Source organism: Varroa jacobsoni, unplaced genomic scaffold (genome assembly GCF_002532875.2).
Source record: "Varroa jacobsoni isolate VJ856 unplaced genomic scaffold, vjacob_1.0 scaffold_1140, whole genome shotgun sequence".
Lineage (NCBI taxonomy): Eukaryota > Metazoa > Arthropoda > Arachnida > Mesostigmata > Varroidae > Varroa > Varroa jacobsoni.
In genome coordinates, this window is record NW_019214042.1 from 265,463 (window position 1) to 287,090 (window position 21,628).

Genomic DNA, 21,628 nt, shown 5'->3' on the forward strand with positions numbered 1-21,628 from the left:
CACGATACGTATATATATATATATATATATAAATATTCTAACGTTATGAATTATCATTGAATTCTTTTAGGTATACTTGATAACCAACCAAAATGAAAAAAATCATCCAGAAGCACCAAGATCTAATACACGAGTATGTCCAAAATGTTTTCATCATCATTATATCTAAACGCCCCTAGCATAGACAATTTTATATGCATGCACTACATTGAATAGAATTAATTTTAACTACGGAGCCATTCGTGAAGATTTTAATTGCGCGAATAAGAGAAAAATAAGGATCTACAAACTTTCCGGTCCAGACGCTTATATTAAACATTTACACCTATTTATAATCCTGTATCTAGCTGTTCCTTTTATGAAACAACAAATAAAGTTAACAGCCAAAAAGCTACTCAGGTACAAGCGACGCTTTGGCAGAGAAATCAGTGAGACACCACTTTCAAGTCTGACGAGGTGAAAAGCAATGTATCATCGTATTTGTATTCCGACTAGTGGAAAGTATAGAGGATATTAATGGCAGAAGAGTTACCTGAACTTTGCTTCATTGCTCTGAGACGCATCCTCTCCTTCTCCGGAACTCAGAGAAACTTGAATCTTGTTACGCTTCCACTTAGGGTATTCCCCGATCGCAAATGTTATTCCATTGTACAGTTCGAGAGTGAGACGATGCTTAAGTTTCTATTTCTGCAAATCGTCATCTTGCATGAAGTGTCTACCTGCTCTGCCCACTTCAGTGCTTTGCATACGCCATGCCATTGAAAAAACTAAATATCTAATATACTTTTGAAACATTTAATAATTCGTAGTTCATATAAAGGAGTTCGTAAGCGTAGTGTTCCACTACTGATTATCCATTTGGGCCTTAACCCAGATGGATACAGCTGCGTTGGTTGAATTCTGTATAAACATGCGCAGGACTGATATTAATCATTATTATGGTTCTGTAAGAGCGGCCTGCCGGACGTCAGTCCAAGCCTTAGCCTTTTTCAGTGCTGCAATATGACATCTAAATATAAGTAGGGCAGACACCAAGGTAAATATTTTGTTAATGCCATTAGGAACAAATACGAAAGAAGAACATTCGTCATTCATTAAAAATAGTTTCGTACCGGCATGGCTTGATTACTAAATAGCCTGACTAATAACAGGATAACATAGCTTTACCGTTGCCTATAAACTATCGTTTACAACATTTTTGTTCAACTCTAAGTAACTCTCTCTTACAGGCAGAATTTAGAAAGTTCATGTATCAAGTAAATTATTCATACCGTATGAATATGAACCCTATACGCTGTGCTCATTAGTAGACCTACCGTTCAGCACTGATATGCCTCTGAATAGAATCTAACGTGGTAATCTTTGAAGAAGCAAGCCCACACTGGCAATGCTTCATCCGTACGCAGTTTGAATAACCGTTAACCTGCGCTGCCCAGCGATCCGTAAGTCGAAAAACACAGAGCGTCGCCATATATATTGGCAGTGCGCATCCAAATGAACGCCCGAGACAGTACATAGCCGCAACGACGATGTGACTCGGTGTTTTGACGTATGCCATTAAAAAACGTACGCTAATGATGATCATCCACGCCAATGGAACAAACAATAACAGCGATTCGAATAAGTTCAGACGCACAATTACGGTTTTCGAGATTTGCCTATCGACACGAACCAGCCACGCGTAGAGGACCGCTGCCACCCCTGCCTCGATAAAATACGTTACACGCTCGATCCGCGATGAGATATTTGGCGCACGGCAGAAAATAATTATATTTGTTATTTGCGAGATCACGTTGAATAGAAACACGAGAAAAATAAAAAATTGCCGCCGATTCGATAAATTGTCCTTTATGAAAAGTCCAAAAAAGCGTGGTACAGAGATTGGACTAGAGACGGATTTTGCCATCTTTATATAGTATTTAATTATTTCGTTCTAATGAAAACACTTAGCATAGAACGCTTGATTAATCGCTCAGTTTATCAATATGACAGCGTTCTATAACAGAGAGTTTAGACAAGCGCGAATTCTGAACGATTGTTTTTGCGGAGGCTGCTTTCTGGCGAAACAACAAAGTACGATCTAAATCTGATACGCTGCATGTGCGTGTATTCGACGTGACAAATAGATAGCGGCGTAACGACAGATCCTTTCTACCAACGTATGTAATAAAAAAGATCGATAACCATAACGCTATAACAGAATCGTGGCCGCTCGTTGCACGCAACTGCCGCTACCGACTCCTCCACAATAGGGAACCAGTGCACGGCAGTTGGAAGCAACCACAATCAATGTGTTAGTAGAAAAGAAACCCATATATCATCGTAATAGTACCTTAGACCATAATCAAAACTTCATTCGACCGAGAATATCCTAATTATATGCTATTAGCCCTAGAACAGAATTGGATTGTTTTTCCTAAAACATGAACATTATACGAAGAAACAATGATAAAATGAGCTTTTATGTGGATGAACCTGTAGTATAAGGCAAAGAGTAACAGTTGGCCGTCAAAAAAAAACCTCTTAATGTTACCGCAATTTTGTCGCAATAGCACGGCGCCAGTGATACGCTTAAGCAATGACAGTATAATCCCTAGGAAATGGCCGCGAAAAATAAGATACTGGCTTACGATATAAACATATTGAATATCCATTATACCGGTACATTGTATCGTATGTAATCATTACGTATAGCCATAACAATGTTTTGTTACACTTAAGTAGTAGCGGGCTCGTAAAAAAGATAGTACATTGATAATCTTCGATTATAGTTTCGATTTGTGTGTGTATCGAGGGGCCATACTATCGAGGGCCATAATAATAACTAATTATCTCAGCATATTTTATTGACCTTATACCTCTAAAATTCTGTTTTACTATCATAATTTAGTACCATTTGGCCTCCCTAGCATTGTAGTAAATTCTGTACTGAACCCAATGCCTTAGAACAATCTAGTTTATATCCTGTTGTGTTTTTTGTTCGACACTGACACCAGTCAACATGGCCATTAGTATCTTCTAACTCAGCTGGTAATTGGCAAGCTTCTACATAGGGTTACATGCGTGTACAGATTTGACTGCTGTTTTTACTTTCTCTGGAAAAAGAAGCTGAGCGCAGGTGTAATTTTCGTGAGGCTTATCTCTCTCTATATCATTTTGCATGTTTCTATTTTTTATATCACACAGCAGTGCTGATTGATGCCGCTTTGACTGTGTAATGACTTTCGCTACGGCCATGCAGGATGTGATTAGAATTATGTTTTCATCTTGAGCTAAATATTCTAGTTAGCTGGGATTTTTTTTCCAAGCAAGGTTTTCTATAACTAACAACGTCTACGCTGATATAATGCCAAAACGTAACCGTAGATATGTCCAAAAACGATACGAAATTCTGTATGTAGGCCTTCGCTCCCAAGTTAACGATGTCGCTGGCTTATGGTGCCGGCTAAAGAAGTCAGCTCTCATCTCGAGCCTGATAAACGATTGAAGCGGCAGGGTTGGAAACATGTTTTGGGAAGCCCATGCTATACCCCAGTAAAGATAAAGTTACCCTGACTGCAACTTACGCTCTTAAAGGTAATTGCGGATCAGAGCTGTCGTTCTGTCATCAGGAGCCGAGTACACACGATATTGCCCGTTGGCAGGAAAGTGTCTTGTATTGCCAAGGTGTCGCAAGCTAGACGCTGGCTTCTCTGGGTTAGCTTCAAGCTATTCGTTCCAAACTATTCTATCCAGCCTTTGCAGTCATCATCCGGATTGCAGCCAGACACTAACAATAGGATAAACGCCAAGTCTGAACGTAGATATTGACGTAGAGTATATACGTGTAGTAATAATAATGATAACTGGAACAACGATCTACTATGACTAAGTTGTGCGTGTTGTTGATGACAATCATTGTCAGACCGGCGAGCAATCGTCCGCTATCCGGGTTCTGTAGGAACACTAGACGACTTTCGATCGTAGACTAGATCGTCAACTAGAGAAAGTCGATCGACTCTGTCGAGTATCGATGTCGTGCGACCCAATTGTATGGAGCACTGGGTCCACGAATAAGAACTCCAGGCCCGAAGGTAGTTCAGGGGCTTTATCGTAGCAGGGCAGTGATAGAAGCTCGATGATGAGCCGGCTTAAGGTGATTACGGTAGATATACTGTAGATATGATATATGAGTTTATTAGATCGCAGTATTCGCTCTGTAATATGAACATGTCACTTACCATTCAAGCAAGCCTAGTAAGTTTTACAACCCGGGACGATAGCGTTAGCCCGTGGGAAAGTGACAGTTTTTGAAAAAGGAACGTAATTTTGTTTTGTGTAGAATGCTTTGTTGTGTCGATGTTGCTTAAAGGGCGCGCATTAGAGCCCGGCATAGGTTGCAATGCCCTTGAACGTTTTCCAAAGTTCTCCATCAGCAGTTGACTACAGAGCACTCCTTGTAGAAATCGACGATAAACTATGGCATACAATGTACATACGAACAATAGTACACTTCAGAGGGTGCAAATTTCGACACATGCTGCTACCTTTCGAATCGCTACCGATAATACCGAAACGCGATATTTTATCTTCATTTAATTACGTACGTTTCTTCTATTTCTAGAGCGACGCCATTAATCATCAAATGCACACAAATAACGTTCCACGACAGCCAGGTTAGAAGACAAGGAGCAAAAGATGACGGTTCAAGATGAGACCAAGGTTGAGATCGTTCAACTAAGCGGTAAACTGTTTCGGTAGTATTATTATTATTTAAAGGTACAGTATCGAAACTTTTGTTGACTAAGACAGTTATGTGACATAGCTTTATAGTTGCGGTGTCGCTTTATGAATTCTTTGAAGTGAAATAAATATTCGAATCTGGGAGGTGTTGCTCTAGTGCAAAGCTTATGATACGAATTGTGCTCCGATGCGTTCTTGTACAGCGTCCATGATGAGGTTTGTGCAGATGGAATGGCCGGTACCATCCTAATGAACACTGTCAATCGCGTCTCTTTTTAGAGGGCCGTTTTACCCGAGGGGGTTTAACTTCCGATCCACTTAGTATGCGACCCGAATCTCATTATTGGATCTGACGAACTAATTTATTTTTACCGAAATGCTCATACGGGTGCGAGTGTTTGGTTAACGTCACAAACCTAATATCATCTGCATGTGACTAAAAGGAAAAATACCATATGGACAAAGACAAGAGCTTCGAAGCTTCAATATACATAATAAATGTTTTCAGAATAATGCTTCTGAGATAATTGTATTTCTGATGTATGGCCGGATCCAAAGTATTTAGGCAGATGCTGGCACAGTTTCTGAGCTTGATTAAACCGTTTCCATTGGAGTCATTCTGCCTAGTTATGCAGCCATCTTTCATTAACGACTCTCCGAAACCAGAGTAACAGCAGCCGAAAAAGTTTATAATTACGGTTCAACAGTCCTTTGTCTACGCCTTATACGACTATGGCTGGTGTCAGATGCTAATACGAGCGTGATAATGGTTTCCCTCGTTCTAATATCATCAGCAAGTGATGAAGAATATGAATAGACGCTATATGGAAAAAACAAAACCAAGAAGTATTTCGAACGCACCAATATATTTATTGAAGCTGATCTATTCGCTTTGAAGAAAAACCATACTAGCGACAGCGCTCGTGCAAGTGTGCCTCTGAGAATCTAACAAGAACTACCGGGTGCATTTTTGTCCCGAATAACACCGACCTCCAAAGGGGTCGGTGAAAGGGAAATTAGACATAGTAATGTATGTGTCGCGTTACTAGTCCTGGATTTTGCCATCGGAAATTCAATGATGAAATACTATGTGTGTCATTGTTGTACGCGCATGAAGTAGGTACGATATACTATTTTCACGGTGTTAGCGTATCTATAACGCGTAACGTAACACGTTGACTCCGATTGAGCCTAATATCAGAGCAGAGCTGCATGGCGTGACGATGCTCACGTTCTGACCAGAACGAAGTTGCTGCAAACACGAATATATATCTATAGCAATAGAGATGATAACAATAAGGAACCGATTAGTTTTTTGTATGCTTTTTACTCACTTTATGCTGATTACGTGTTTACTTATAATATAAAAATTCATACGTTAGTATCAAATAGATTATAAGTATATTATAGTGTATCTTTGAAGAACAAGCCATATGCGAATTTTAAGTGAGTTTAGGTGCTATCACACCTACTTATGTATGCTAGGCCATCTACGTTTACCCGTTTTTACAGACTAATCAGCGCTGTGCAACGCCAATCCCCGGATCCTCCTACATCGCCCCACTTTAGCCGTTGATTGATTTTGCTAACGATGATGCTTCGTTGACCACAAACTGCAGCTTAGATCAAGCCAATAATCACTTTTGCCGTCTCTCTGGTTTTGTACCTGTACCTTATTTCTTGTGCCACCTAAGCTAACATAAATTATATTTCGATCGATATACAGCTCTGCATTGTTTTTGCTTTTTGCATTCTCTCGTTGTGAATACCTTATATCTTGATTTGGTCAGTATTGACTGAGTGATCCCAGTGAACTCCTAATTTATTATTATCTGAATATCCAGTTACTTGAATTGTCGAGTTTTCTCATTTCAATCGCCATGCTCTATGTATGTATGCCATGCAAGGTAGAAAAATAAGTAGCTTTAGCAATGTATTATATGTAAATTAAACTTTACCCCATTCGTAAAGTAAAACCTTTGCCTTCACATTGCCAACACTGTTTTTTTGGGTGCAGATAGTTACAATGAACGCATTTCAGTGCTCGTGTGTTAGCGATCCAACGAATTGTTGGCCATCCCAGCTACAGTTTGATATGTTTACATTTTTTTGATGAAGGCAGCGCGCTGTCAGAGCGTCCTTTAATAATATGGTATTGTACTTCCTACTTCGTAACCGTCTAAGTAAAAAATATAGTATTTTCAATTATTCATTCCATTAGTTTTTGTATATTCATGCGGGTATACTTATCAAGATTAATATATTCATTCGGAGGGAAATCATTGGTGCTTATTATGTTGTTGTCCTCACACACCCTACCGTTACGTTAAAACGGCCCTTTTGCAAAGGTCCAGTCCTGCTTACATCAATGTTATGTTGAAAATTGTTCTCTGAGAACCCTTACACAAGCGGCGGAGGGTGTTTACCATACATTCGGAAATGTTCTTGCTTGCGATATATATATATATATATATATATATATATATATATATATATATATTACAAATATTTGTACTAAATTCCAGTGAATTTTTTTCTGCGACCATCTTAGTTTGACATGAGCCATTGCCAAGCGACTATGTTTAACCTAGATATTCTACTGAAGGGAAAAATGGTAGATATCAACATAGACTATATAACTACGAAGTTTTCGAACTTAATCTGGCAGACTGATGCATACGGTCTTAATCGCTGCAACGTTCAACTTGTTGTTGAGGCAATAAATGCAAATAAGTTTAAAACAAATAGTGCATCCGGTTCGGCTAGATTGGCCAGGTTTATTCTTCACACACGTTCGTTCTAAGGTGTATCATTGTGATCGCTAAGACCGCTGCTATCTTCTTCGCTGTCCTGTGAAACTTGGCGAATCACAATACTGGGTGGTTGTGGGTCGGGCTTTTGGTGAGTGAGTGACCTAAAATGAGATTGATATCATTTTGATTAACGGTTTGGGAATCGTGCTTGCCAACACTTAAAGCAACAGGTAGTGCAAAGTGGCTGCTTAAAATGACAACATTTTAAACGACCCATTGGGATCCTACCCAAAACAGGCTGGACATGACAATGTCAGAGTCGGACCAAAGTTATAGCGCTAATAAACATCGTTACCAAAGATGATAACAGTTTTATTACATGCTAACAAGTTGTTCCTCGAGGACGGTGATCCGACGTCGTAAAGCATTGACTGAATGAATAAGCGCATCTTTTTCGTCTCGTAGTCCTCGTATGAAGCCTTCGAGTCGTTTCACCGTCGACCGATGGCTTTCCACAGAGGACTCCAGTGCGAGCCCACTACTATGCGAAACCTGGAATTGATCGCACGCGCAATAAGCCAACCCACCACAGAGAAAACACGGGTTATCTATATCATTGAGGTATCTTTAAGGATTAAAGTGTCCTTAATAATGCGAAACTCTGGGATATTAACGAATATCTCATAGTAATGCCGTTTATAACGTCGACCTATGCAATCTTGCGCGCAATACCAAATATTAGTGATCAAATAAGTTTTCCGAACTCGCGCAGTGTACAGCGACTTTAAGATCTTGCATTTCGTTGCGAGAATAATAAATACTGATAATAAGAACAAAGAAGCCATGTAAACGGAGCGCTGTGTCGATATCGAAAACGGCCCAATTCGGGTTTTTATGAAATTTGTCGAAAAATTAATTGAAGACGAGGCAAGCGTCCGGTGATTCGATTGAAGCGCATTGTGACAAGTCTGCTGAGTCACGCGAAAGTAGATGGAGGATTCTCAAAAACAGTAGACGGTAAAAACCTCCAGGCTTAGCCTATCTAGGTGCCGTAACGAAACACCATTTGTTAGATTACCTAGGAGGCTTTTCGAAAACAAAGGTATGTTTTCAATTAAATCTAAATTAAGCTACTAGTCCTAATCCTCAAGCCTGGAAGTTTTTCACAATAAGGACTCAAGAAGGTGTACCGTCTATGATACGGTATCACAAATAGTATCATTATATAGGAAAGACTAATCTCACACCTCTCCTTTATTGAATATTGCTTTAGGATAGATTTTTTCCTCTAAGCTTTGAAATAACAGATAGGTGTTACCAACAGGTAGGACAACTGTATGGGTGAGGAGAAGAGCAATTGCATTGAATTTCATGTTGTAATCTCCCTTCTCCCTTAATACAACAGAGGAGCAGTGGTCTGCTTCCTGGACACGTAGGCCAGACTTCATGCAAAAGTCTTTAAGATCGTAAGAAACTTTAACATGTCGAAATAGTGCCCCGCGTGTATTATAGCGTACAACTTAACTCACAGATTCGAAACCATGAAAGAATAAGATTCGTAACGATCAAAGTAGCCTGAACCTAATTCTCGGCAATAGACTTCATATGGACGGTTGTAAAAAGATTGAAAAAAGAAGACATGTTCTTAAACCTGGTGAAACAACAATAGCGTCTGTATAGCAATACCCGAAGACGTGGGGCGCTGTTTGCCCAGAAGCACACGCATTTCACTTATTCATCAAAATAACCAACGCAGAGCACGAAAGAAGTGCCACTGTCGTAGCACCTGCATCTTGTCCATAGGCACTTTTGTGATTAAACAAAAACGAAATGATCACGGTAATAAAAAAAAAATACGATTTTGGGATATAGAGCTTTGATAAAGCTATTTCCTATACCAATGTCGCTTGAATCATATAATACTTTATGAAGGAAACTAAAACTATTTCAATTATGTTTCTTATAGAGTCGAATGTGATTTATAATATTTAGTAGCAAATGGTGCAATCGTTGTGCGACCTATGTCGTTGCCTATATAAACGAGAACCATATTTTTCGGACACTGAGACTAGGGACTATAATTACAGACATACCTGTAGCTGTTCCTGCAAGCTCTGAATCTCTAATTGCAAGTGCTGGTTCTGTGACCGAAGAGCAGATATCTGCTGTTCCAGATCACTTTTAATTTTGAGCTCCCTGGTTACCGAGTTGCCCGGAGTCGCCTGCTGAGAGCCGGACTCGCCGCCGCATTCTGCTAATAGGTACGATTTGAAGTTGTATTGCAACTCGTGAAAGACTCGCAATCAATTTGCAAAATTTTACGCTTTCGAAACGTTTAAAAGGCAAACGAACGCTCCTAAAACTTCTCCGTAGTTGACAACAAGTTCACCTAACGTCCTTCCCAGAGCTGTCACAAACGGGACTTGCATCTCCAAATCCTGTATTTATCCATCCTGTAACTATTCACTTCTACGAATCGCTGCCTCACTATGCTACGCATGATCTGCCGGTGCGAGAAAAAACATACCTCCCGTTGAGGGTGACGAGATGTGATGTTGTTGGCTGCTTTGTGGAGTGGCTTGTAAAACGTCCTCCTGGATGAGACGAAATTCGGTTTCATAGTCGAAGATGCAACGGGAAAGGTCGGACTGCGAAGCAGTCTTCACAACCGAGTGTAACTGCTCCCGACTTAGCAAAGGGACCTTTCGAAAATGACGCATAACAATATTAATCTTTCAAGCCACGTCTATAGACGATGAGTCCGATAGCAATAGCATCGAGCTACTTCGAGTCACTATCTGCGACGATTCATTCTATACGGGTTATAGTGGTACAGCAGATTTAATAGACAGATAAAAATTACGTTTTATTGTTGTCTTTTTCCTGGGGATATCGGATAAGCTTTTTTCTAAAAACCTATTAATTTGTCGTTCATATGCATGGTATACTTAGCGTTTGGCCTTGCTTTTACGGGACGGAATATCCGTGTGACTTGCTTGTGGAACGTGCATGATTAGGGCTACGTCTGTTAGCAACAGAACGGAAAGCGTCACTCAACAACCTGACTTTGAGTACGAGCTCGACATCATTCTTTAGAGGTTTGTATTGCAAAAAACGATGTAATAAAAAAAACTATGTACTTTTTTTTTCTGTAAATCAGACTGCTGTATAGAGTAATAGTGGGCAGAACTTGAACATAGTTTTTACCTTGTATTTAAGATAATCGGACAGCTCTTCAAAGCCGATGCACGAGAGTAACTGTTCTTTGTGCACTACAAGAACGGCCATGGCGACCTTAATTACAACATTAGCCCCCTAGAACAGATACGGATATGTGTATTTAGTTGTTTTGTTTTCACTACTGATGGGGATGCAGCGTGAACTTCCTTAACGGAATGCTAGACAAACTGCGAAGTCGGAGACAGAGATCTTCTATAGCGAATAACATAAATCCTTATTAAATGCACCGAAACGCTTTATTTACCTTGTCAGAGAGAAGAAGTTTTACACATAGCAAATTCACACGGGTTATACAGTAAAACATCGAAAACAATCAATCGTTATTGCTGTCAATCGACTAGAGCAAACGCTTCCGTTATCTCTTTTGTGTTTATGCTAGGTTTTTTTTTTACCATTTCCTGGCGGTTCTTTGCAGACATTGGGGCATCTTCCGTCAGGTGATACAAATAAGGTTCGTTCAATAAAATAATTTCACTTTTCAGGGTAATATATAAATTAACTGAAATTGAATCGAAACGCGTAAAGCTTATCGATCGATGTTTATGCCGTCAGTATGAAGTCCGTGTGTCGTTCGATTGATGGCATAAACACGTGCCTCAATGATGGAGATGTACTGTAATAGGAAATGTTTTCAATAGAAGACAAAAGGGTAGATCACCTGCCCAATTTGATTTCTAAGTTAACTAAACAGCATGCGGTTATCAGACCTGGATAAAGATGAGATCGAAGATTCGTACGACTAGCTCCATTGGGAAGTGAGATGCGAAAACGGTGAGAAACCAGGGTGTAGCGTAAAGAGCAGGTTCCATCTCAAAGCTCTCGAAATGGCTGTACAGATCATTGTGAATATCATGAAGGAGACGCCACAATTGGTACAGCTGAACCTGAAAATAGTGCACAGTTGAAAACGACACCCCCCCCCCCACTGAGTGTTAATCTAGTCTTGAAGGCTATGCTAATACATATCCACCGCAATAACTGCCTTGGGGTTCGCATCTTTGAAAGCCGTACGTTATATAAGTAATTAAAAAACTAACGGCAATCGATTAAAATGTATTGTTCAGGTATCGATTTGGGGATCATCTACGCTGTACCTGCAACCCTTCCATGCTAGGAAGGTAGAGTTGTCGAAATCCGAGGTGGACCATCATATGCTTAAGTAACTGAAAGGCTTCTTCTTCGGTGAGATGTAGAAGCAGAACACCAGATACAAACGCAAGGCCTTGGCAATAGCCCACCTAAGTGGAAGTCCAATAAGAATAGTTTATTAAAAACAGTGGAAAATTATGACACTATGGAATTAACAAGCAAGATGGCAGGTAGATTTTGATTATATGGCGCAATTTTGATACGTAGCCCTGCTAGCTCATTTGGATATGAAACAGCACTCACATTTGGAATTAAATGGATACTCACTAAGACAAAGCATTACATGTATTTATTACGTAAATCATTTTTACAAGTACTTAGCCAGTAATTATTAACATACTCTTTCTCTTCGACTATCGAAAAACGAATTAATAAGATCGAAGTAAGAGGGGAGAGTATGGAACTTTTAACTTATCCGTCAAAAATTACCTCAGGATCGACTATTGAATATGCTTTAAGTACGTTGAACAATGAAAGTTGTCCCTCTCCGAAACCATCTTTGTAGAAGCGATGGGTAGGAAATGTTCGAGCGAGATCGACTAAGATGAGATGTTGGTTCTCCGTTAAAGTCACCAACAAAGAGCTGTATTCCGCTGAAATTGTTAAATTGAAGTCCTAATATATGAGAGAAACTATACTGGTACCAATTTACACTGGGCCCTTAATATCAGACTATATCTCTAATCTACATAAATAGCTAAGAAAGTAAGACCCTTTAGGTCTTACTTTCTTAAAAGCAACGACTAAATGAGATAAAAATTAAATAAAGAACATTTTTATCTTGTGCAATAGTCGTGTAAAATTGAAAACACCTACAACGTCATACAATTGATACAAATTTTTCTCTATCTTTTCTTGCACGTATTTTTTCTAGCCATAATATTTTCCGGCTATTTGTAATAACGGACCTTTGAAGATTGGCGCATTCAAGTCAAGCGGTCCCCTATATGTGTAACGGTTGAAAATTTTGCTGAAGAGTTTCCAGATTTCACCTCGCTTTTGTTTGGGTACTCCCTGTCTAACCAAAGCCAGAATCAGTTCTTCTTGGCTCTCTGCTCGATTTTTCAAGACGCTTTCCCAACTGAACTCATCCGGTGACCCCGAATCTGCATAGTCAAGACAGGTCTGCCTTCTGCGGACACGCAATCGAGAAAAGTATTACAGCAATACTTTTTATTATAACCCAGACGCTGAAGATAAAGCTGATGAGACAATTTCTATAACGAACAGAATATATGGGGGTCGTCCCTAATTTCTTTATTGGAAAAAAACGCCTTCCAAGGCGTCAAGAAGGAAAAAACATCGTTGAGTTTTTCATTTCTCACTAATTCGAGCGGGTATGGGATCGATGAGAACTAAGCCCTATTTTCACCGTGGCCGCTCCGCGCCTCCTTCCGCCGCTGAATGCGGCCGATGTTTTGCATATCAATAGATGCTTCTACATATTCCAGATGCTCTGAACGAATCTGCCGGATTGCTGGAATTGTCCTCGTCTCATTTTCGTCAGTTTTTATCAACTGATGCGGTTTCGTACTATTATTACTATGAAAGATCTTTACAGAACGTAGTAGTAATCGGCAAACTGTATTCAAGTTAAAGTTACAGCCATGTAGCAATAAAAAAAAAATATTAATTATTCGAAGATTCTCAAAGTAAATTAGCAAACTTCAATAAGAATTCACTTGAAAATAAAATTTCGATTTGTCAATGAAATTTTACACAATAAAATTATATATATATATATATATATTGCTGGATTAAAAAGCATCGGTATTTGTCGTCGTTTGTTAACAGTGAGTAGTAAGCATTTTCTCATTTCAGTTATCTAGAAAGCCAGGAATCTCTCATCTTATTGGTCACGATCGTCGCCGACTGCTCTACAATGATTATTTGCAGCGTTTTAATGATTATTTTTGCCGGTACAAAACTCTACCTATATTATTTACTGCATTTCAGGTAAAACTCTATTAAATATCCACTTTTTATTGAGGACGAGGGTGAACTGGATGAGCGAGCTTTAAATTAATCCAGATCAGGGGGATTGTTGCGTTAAACACAGTCGACGATGCAAAAAAAACTGTACTATTTTCCTGAGTACGAGAAGCTATGTTTTTTGCTCTAACTGTTTTTGATTAGCACCCAATTTTTCAAAAGCAAGGCAACGTACCCAATCAGTTGCGTTATTTTATTTTTTAATAATTGTTCGTTATTAGGTTATACACACCTTTCTAGTTCCGATTGTTGAATCAGCAATTTTTCATTTTCCCGCTCCATTCTATTAAGCAAGATAGTCTCTCTAATCGCCTTACGCCAAAGTTCCTTAAGTTCGCCGCACGTTCTGTGTCTATTGGCGACGTCTGATGGCAACTCAGTACGTGACGTTTTGCGTGAAATCCGTCGAATCATATGCTTGCGGTTGGGCACAGGAACTAACGTGCTAGACGGAACGGTTGATGCCAGCCCACACGATAATGTAGGAGCGCGGGAAGGTGGCGGCAGAGGTGCTGATGGTGAAGCAGGTGGAGTGACGACCGACGAATGGGGCAATGACGGATGCCCCATTGTTGGCGTTACGCAGGTACGCACAATATGAGGAGCGGCGAATTTCAGCTTCGGCGAAGGAGACCGTCGCGTTGGGGTGTGTGGCCGAGCAGCTGATTCGGGGGACTTCGATCCCTTTTCCGGAATTCCGGGCAACCTGTCAAACCGAGCGTTATTGCAGGTAAATACTCAAGGTTTACGCGTGTACGAATCTAGCTTTGGATTTTTCCGTACCTGATTAGTTTTGTTTTGCTATTTCTTTATTACCGCGAGTAAAGTCAGTACGTGTAGTAGACTAATATTTATAGTACGAAAAACCACAAGCAAAGATGAGTCAAGTCACCACCCACGGTGTAAGATACTCTTTGGATTCAGCCGAATTCTTATCGACGCTCTCGTCACTTGAAGAAACCAGCGCTCGCGGGCCATCGGAAGGAAGTGCTGAAGTAAAATCTGATCGTGCCGGAGGAGATGAGAGGGTTCGACCAAACGGTAGGGAAGACTGCTTCTGCGGCTGAACGCACAAAACACATTATCATAACTATACAGCTGAGCGTTCAGGTATGGCTTTAGTTAATGTAACGAACGCGCAATGCTTACTTCAATTAGGTTAATGATAAACGGATAGAACTTTGCGTTAAAATAGCCTGCATGTAAGCTATAATAACGCTTGTCCTTAATTTAACTAAGAATAGAATGCATACGGTTTATTTACGGTTAGACATGAACCATAACACTGTGTTGTTGTGAAGATCCGCCCTAAACCAACGCTAGTGGATAGTTTACTGAATTATTCATGCCACACGTTTCTTCATCATTTTTCTTAAACTCATGTAAGGATCTTGAAGATCGACTGGCGTGTCCATTGCTTTTCCTTCGACTACACGTCCAGCTAAATTGAGCTACTCTTTAAGAACTAACCTTGAGCAATGTCTCGAATGATGAAGACAGCGTCTTCTGGGCTTTTTCCTTGATGTCCTTGAAGAGACCTAGAACTGCTTTTTCCTTCGCGCCTTGAGGTTGATGAAAATGTATTCCTTGCTTAAATTCAAAATGTTTCCGCAGCATATGCATGTACACCTGAAAATGAGTATGTGGCTTTCGCATAATAGGTTTTCAACCTCATCACATATTACCCACATCGAGGTCAGAATTAGGAGAATTATGCAAGATAAAACTAATGAGAATCAACCTCTCTGTACTCTCACAGACCGAATATATACAAATTCTATGTGAAACAACAAAAGTGACATTATTCATGATGACAACCAAAATGGCGCTAATTATTGGGGTGTGCTGCACTTATATATATATATATATCTGTTGCATCATTTGTACAATGTAGATATAAAGAAGATCGTCTAATGATAAGGTAACCGTATACGTTGCCAGGAATATAAGGCGAGCGAAATATATTCTTGCCTCATTTCGCTGTTGTGGTGAGGCGAGATCGCTATCGGAAATCCGTGCGAGGGCATTCTTTCGGTCTGACTCGTCAATTACATTGGATACCCAATTTTCTATGAGTCGCCACGATTCTACGACGTCAAGAGTCTCCAAACGAAGGCAGAGGTTATGGAACTTAAGCATTGGACAACCGTCGCAACCAAAATTGTTTATTGCGACTTTACCACCTCCTACAAATAATGTCAAGAGGAACGATTGTTTCCAGCATCTTCTAATAGCAAAGCTCAGCAACATCCCTACGACGTCTTTTTGCGCAGTAATTGCATGATTAATGAATATATCGATTGCGTAGCCAGGATCAATTAATGCAAAATAAGTTTATACCACAACATCTTCAATACTACTATTCGATGTATCGTAGGTTATTTTACCTGAAACATCGCGCGAAAAACAATTCGAATTAGTTCCGGTAACTTGAAGCTAAACATCTTCATTCCGTACTTAAGCAGTGATACTGCCGTGTCCGTTGTACATTTTTTTCAAGATAAATTTTCAAACGTGATCAAATTGTGATAGGCTTTGTCCAGAGTATACGCACTCCAGCAGCTGTACCCTAAAGGTAGTTACAAAAGTTGTGGGGTACAAATAAGAAATCGAGGAGGTTCGTTGTCGAACTGGAAGCGTATATGTAGATGAGCAGAAGCTATTGGGCACGTCTTGGTGTTTTTTCCCATCGAGATAAACGATGGCCAAGAGATGACAACTCGCAATAGTACTCCCATCACTAGCTTACCCCTATCGTTAATGTATCTGTACAACCGATCATTTTAAGCTTAATATATTACCTTTGGCCGTCGTAATATTATCCTTGCTTTGTTTAATCGATAGGACGATCTCGCTCACGATGCTAGGCGACAAACACTTAAACACAAGACGTCCATAGGGCAGGCTGCTGGTCTCATGGGCATCGACGCAAGTGATTGCAAAGTGGTCTGAGAAAGTCGCGCCCTCCACACAATTTAACACCTAATTTTAAACGATACAAACATGCACGCGTGAAATAATGGCTTAAATCCACACTCGATAAAGAGCATTTATTTGAAAACTTGAAGAATCTATATGTATTTGATTTCTGATATGTTTGACGTTAGGTAACGTTACGACGAGATGAAAATCTGTGCCGTTTCAAATGAATATTAACTTTATTCAGGCTCTCACGATGATCCAGGCAGTAATAAGATGCTTGCTTATGAACTGCACATGACAGACAAACGAGTGGTCCAACTTCGAAACCGGACATAGACAGTGGGCCCATTCAGTCAAAAATCCCAGTCACGGAAGAGATAATGCATTTATATTGTGATTTCTCTGTTTTCTTAGGCTGCCCAAATCACTCGGATCGAGCTTTGAAACAACGCTGTGCAGCGACGCCAACTCGGAGTAAAAGGACGCTAAGGGTCAGCTATAGAAATCTTTTTTGGAAGCTTCTTTTGAGCAAAGTTGACGCCTTTGCTTTCTTTTCTTTGACGCTGTAAATCAATGCAATATTAAGATAGGCAGACTCAAGATCAGTGCCTATCATTGATTTCATTAGCGAACAATGAATAATTGAAGACTTAGGTGAATCAAATTGTTTTATCACCACGATTGTCAGCGATGCCATCAGACGTAACTTTGTAACCTACAACATATAACTTGCGGTCCGTGAGAATAGGACTAACCGCAAGAAGCCGAAAATGGTGAGCACGCTGCTTGCTAAACAGTGAAACATGTTCGAGAACGTGACTGGTTAATGAAATCCATTAGAATATTAAGCGAGATAGCCGAGGATAGTCCAATAACAAAGATTAAACTAGAAGGGTTCCTCTTAACTGTATCTGAATGCATCAATATATATAAAAAAGGAAAATTGCATTTAGTAACTAATGTAGTGAGAAGTACCAAAGTCAGCTAACCTCTGCGAACGTTTTCCCCCATGAAACCTGCTTCTTATCCGCGCTGAGCAGGACTATTTGCTGCTTGCCGAGTATGAGGATCATGGTGCGATTTCGAGATTCAAGCTTCATTGACGTAGAGGTGCACGGGACAGCTCGGTCCAACATCTCACTTCAGCAAAAATCGTACGTGCGTGTTAACAAGACGGGTTATTCTATTACAGCAACAGGACTGCGTCCCTATTACACTCATATATATATATATATATATATATATATATACATATATATATATATATATGCATAGAATAGACATCCAAATTCGGACAAACTTTGGCGGGTTGTTTGTCGCAGTAGGAAATCGGGTTTTCGTAAAACTAAGCGGTAAACTCGTCAGCGCAACATCAAGGCGTAATTTATCGAACCTGAAGCGATTATCTATTGCCCGACATGTTACAGACTTCCTCATTTTTCCAAAATCGACACTCTTCATATTACCAACAACTTCTAAGAAACATGAAGAATATTTCCAGAAGCCAACCGGTAGATCCTGAGTAAGGTTTGGCTTTACAAAGCTTTAAAATTGATCAAAATAGCCTTAAAATCTTGTCCGATACATGTAAATCTTTGGATTTTTTGTGTAGAACTAAAGCAGAAGAACGATTGCCAACCGGCTTGTTCAAATAGTCTATGTTCCTGCACCTTTTTTATGCTTATTGGGCGTTTCGCGTCTATGTACCTTTAGAGGTGTTGATCTGCTGTCTCAATAAAATTTCGTTCAGCTGGACTCTTTTTTTTTCTAAGTAGCATTTAAGCAACACATATTAATAATAAGTTTTGGACTTAGCTTAAGAAATCGCTTCTCGCACGCTTACTATTAAAAGGGTCCTGTTAATCATTTGCGAATTAAAGAATCAGTATTTTAAAATACATACAGAAATAACCCTGCAACAACCCTTCTTTAATGTATCTGGCTTTGCTTAATTTTAGTCTTACAAGCGACTGTCGAGTTTTATGTGCCGATTTATATAGATATATATGTGCGGTAGAATAGTGAAAGTATAAATCGCACCGTATATTACTGTATATCATCACCCGTTTTGATGTTCTTTGAAATATTATATTGAAATATATATTACGACGCGTACGTATTTCCCAAAAGGTGACGTATTCGATTACGAGCCTGATTTATCGCAAACCTGTTTATCTCTTCGATCTAGCAGTGAGCCTTTAGAAACAAACGAGATCGTTGATAATTCAATCATTTTACGATAGGTCATTTTGGCTCATTTGACTGCGAGGGTTTTGCCGTATGTGCACGCATTATTCAAGTGAAGCCTTACTCTGGTTAACGCTGCTTTACGATACCATAGACAACTCTTATTTTTTTTTTCTTTCATTTTTATTATTTGCAGTTTACCAGTGAATATTTCTGTGTTCTGAGGTACTATAACACAACGGAAACCGGTTGAAGACACTATAAAAACACTAACCCTCGTTTCGTAATGTTTATTCCATATACAGTTTTTCATGACGCTGTCGTTATCGTAAATCGGTTGGTTTGCCGAACGCATATAAACTCCAAACACTAATGAACTTCCTCTTTTACGACTACGTTACAAACAATATGTGACCAACGGCAAATATAAATACAATTATTTTATTCTGTTCCGCACCTGACCCCACTAGGGGTGATGTTGCGAAGCGCAGTGAGTATCGACCGGCTGCTAGTTGAATCTAGGCTCGTTGGGTGACTTTGAGCCGGTAGCAGATCTTTTGTCTGAAACCGTTTAGTTTACAATATACATTCAGTAGATGTGGGCCTTCAAAGGGAATGACAAATCAGTCCTAGTGGATTTACTATTCCTGTTAAAGCTTTCATAGTAGCCAGATCTGTTTTGATTAATGGCTTGAATATGACCCGATCAACCACGGCACACACAGGCGCAAACTATAAACCTATTTAGTAACAGTGTTTTCAAATATAGCATCAACACAAACATTTCGTCTGACTTGCGAATGGTATCAAGATGAATTCGTTATCATATCTCATATAAGGTGGTTCGGGGTCCGTACTTTTACATATTGGGTAGAATACCTGAATGGAGTCCCGTTTTTGTTCTTCCAGCCCGTAAGCGCACACTCGCACCGCTTTATCCACCATTTGTCGAGTCAGCTGCGGGTTCCCTAGACGAAGCTTGCCCATGTATAGCACCTGGACATCACGTACGCAGAATGGTCCTTAATAAGAGAATGGATCCAGTCTTTCCAGAAAATTTAAAATCGATTACCCCTTACCTCAAAGGAAGCAACACAATCCAAGTTGGCAACACATCGTGGTAAATCTTGACGAAGTAGATGATTTGACAATTCGCGAATTGATTTAAACAGCTCCTTTACCTACCAAACGACAGCAAAACTTACTATTGTGGTAGTTGATATATTACTAAGTTTTAGTTTATATAGCAGCAAGTTAAGCTATTATGAAAGACTAAGAATTTTCATATTAGTTATAACACCGATAACTTCGATGATATTGAACTACTTTAGCTTAGACTAGAGCTACTTAGACTAGGCTAGCGAGCTTAGCCAAGGGCAAAAGTAGGTTATCGGTGAAATTTAAAATACGCGCACTTGTTTACACGGCGTAATTGTAATCATCTTATATAGCTTTTGCTAATTCAAACACAAGTTGTGCAATGTCTGCATGCAGGACGTGCACGTTCTATAAGAAGGCAAAGTATTCTTTTTTTAAATACTAACATTATTCTACGTAAGGAATACTTTGATTTTACACGAAGGCAGTATGTTCTTGGCACGGCTGTTCAGGTAATAGCTTGGTGGCCATTTTAGATGTGTTAGGATAGGAAAGGGTATGAGAACTGGGACCGAGTATGCGCACGAGGTAAGCAATAGATTGGTGGATGAGCCAGAAAATCTGTTAGGTTGACACTCAACGCATGAGCTTATTCACTTGATTAGTTTATTTACATGATTGTTTCAAACTAAATACTTATGCACATTTACAACGTTTATATATATATATATATATATATATATATATATAGATGACATTTAGGAATCAATTCACAAGCTAACACCTTCATTTTGTACATATATACACACGTAAATTATAACGTCTGACCGACTGGTGATGTGCTCCGTGCGTCTGATGACTATTATTAGATTTAAAACAAAATTTCATAATAATAAATTCGTACAGACCATAGCGACATCTGGTGCCTGGTAAACGTGGCAAAGGTTGAGCTCGCGTTGATTATCTCCACACTGTGCGTATTTCTGAATGTAAGTAAAGAGCGTCCGATCGTGTGATATTTGTGAAAATTTAGACAATGTTGATAGATCGTGCTTCTGAACGATGAGGTTTTCACGGTTGACTGCCAGCAAACGACCCTCCGTCGTCAACTGAAATCGTAAATAGGAATCAGGAAACGTGCGGTTGGTGAAAATAGAAGTAGCGATGAAAAAAGTGCTATGGTCAAATTTTTTTTAACGTTCACCTTGTTTACATACTGTATATAGATTTAGTTTATTATTACTGTTTTTTTTTTTAATAGAATATTTACAGAGTTTTAAGCTTAACTTTTGAAAACCCCTATCCTTTTGTCACCTTTCGACGAAGACGAGCACGGGCAAGGAGTAGGTTTGGGGTTTTTTTAGATATTTTTGGGACAACAAGTCAGTCACTTTAATTAGAAAATCAGTAATTTGGCCATAAAATAATCTATCAGTGCATATGTAGCAGCCAAACGTTTTCAATCAACATTGTTATATCAATTACAAAAATAGCAAAATTTGCATCGGCCTTTTCATTACTAAAGCCTAAGTGACTCGGTCAGCAGAATCTAAAGGCTTCTATGT

General features: G+C 39.4%; 1 protein-coding gene across 3 annotated transcripts; it reads right to left on the reverse strand.

The window, feature by feature from the left end:
* Positions 1–7,474: 7,474 nt before the first annotated feature.
* On the reverse strand, positions 7,475–21,172 carry plx (PTB_TBC1D1_like and TBC domain-containing protein plx; the record flags this gene model as incomplete). Of its 3 annotated transcripts, none has more annotated exon segments than XM_022844952.2 (19): positions 7,475–7,636; positions 7,855–8,027; positions 9,569–9,729; positions 10,003–10,177; positions 10,683–10,790; positions 11,423–11,599; positions 11,810–11,953; positions 12,294–12,457; positions 12,773–12,996; positions 14,089–14,562; positions 14,756–14,913; positions 15,327–15,485; positions 15,828–16,042; positions 16,658–16,838; positions 17,768–17,918; positions 19,423–19,526; positions 19,845–19,961; positions 20,045–20,146; positions 20,972–21,172. In XM_022844952.2, coding segments are annotated over 19 exon segments (3,303 nt in total), but the record flags the coding sequence as incomplete, so codon positions are not given.
* Positions 21,173–21,628: the final 456 nt, after the last annotated feature.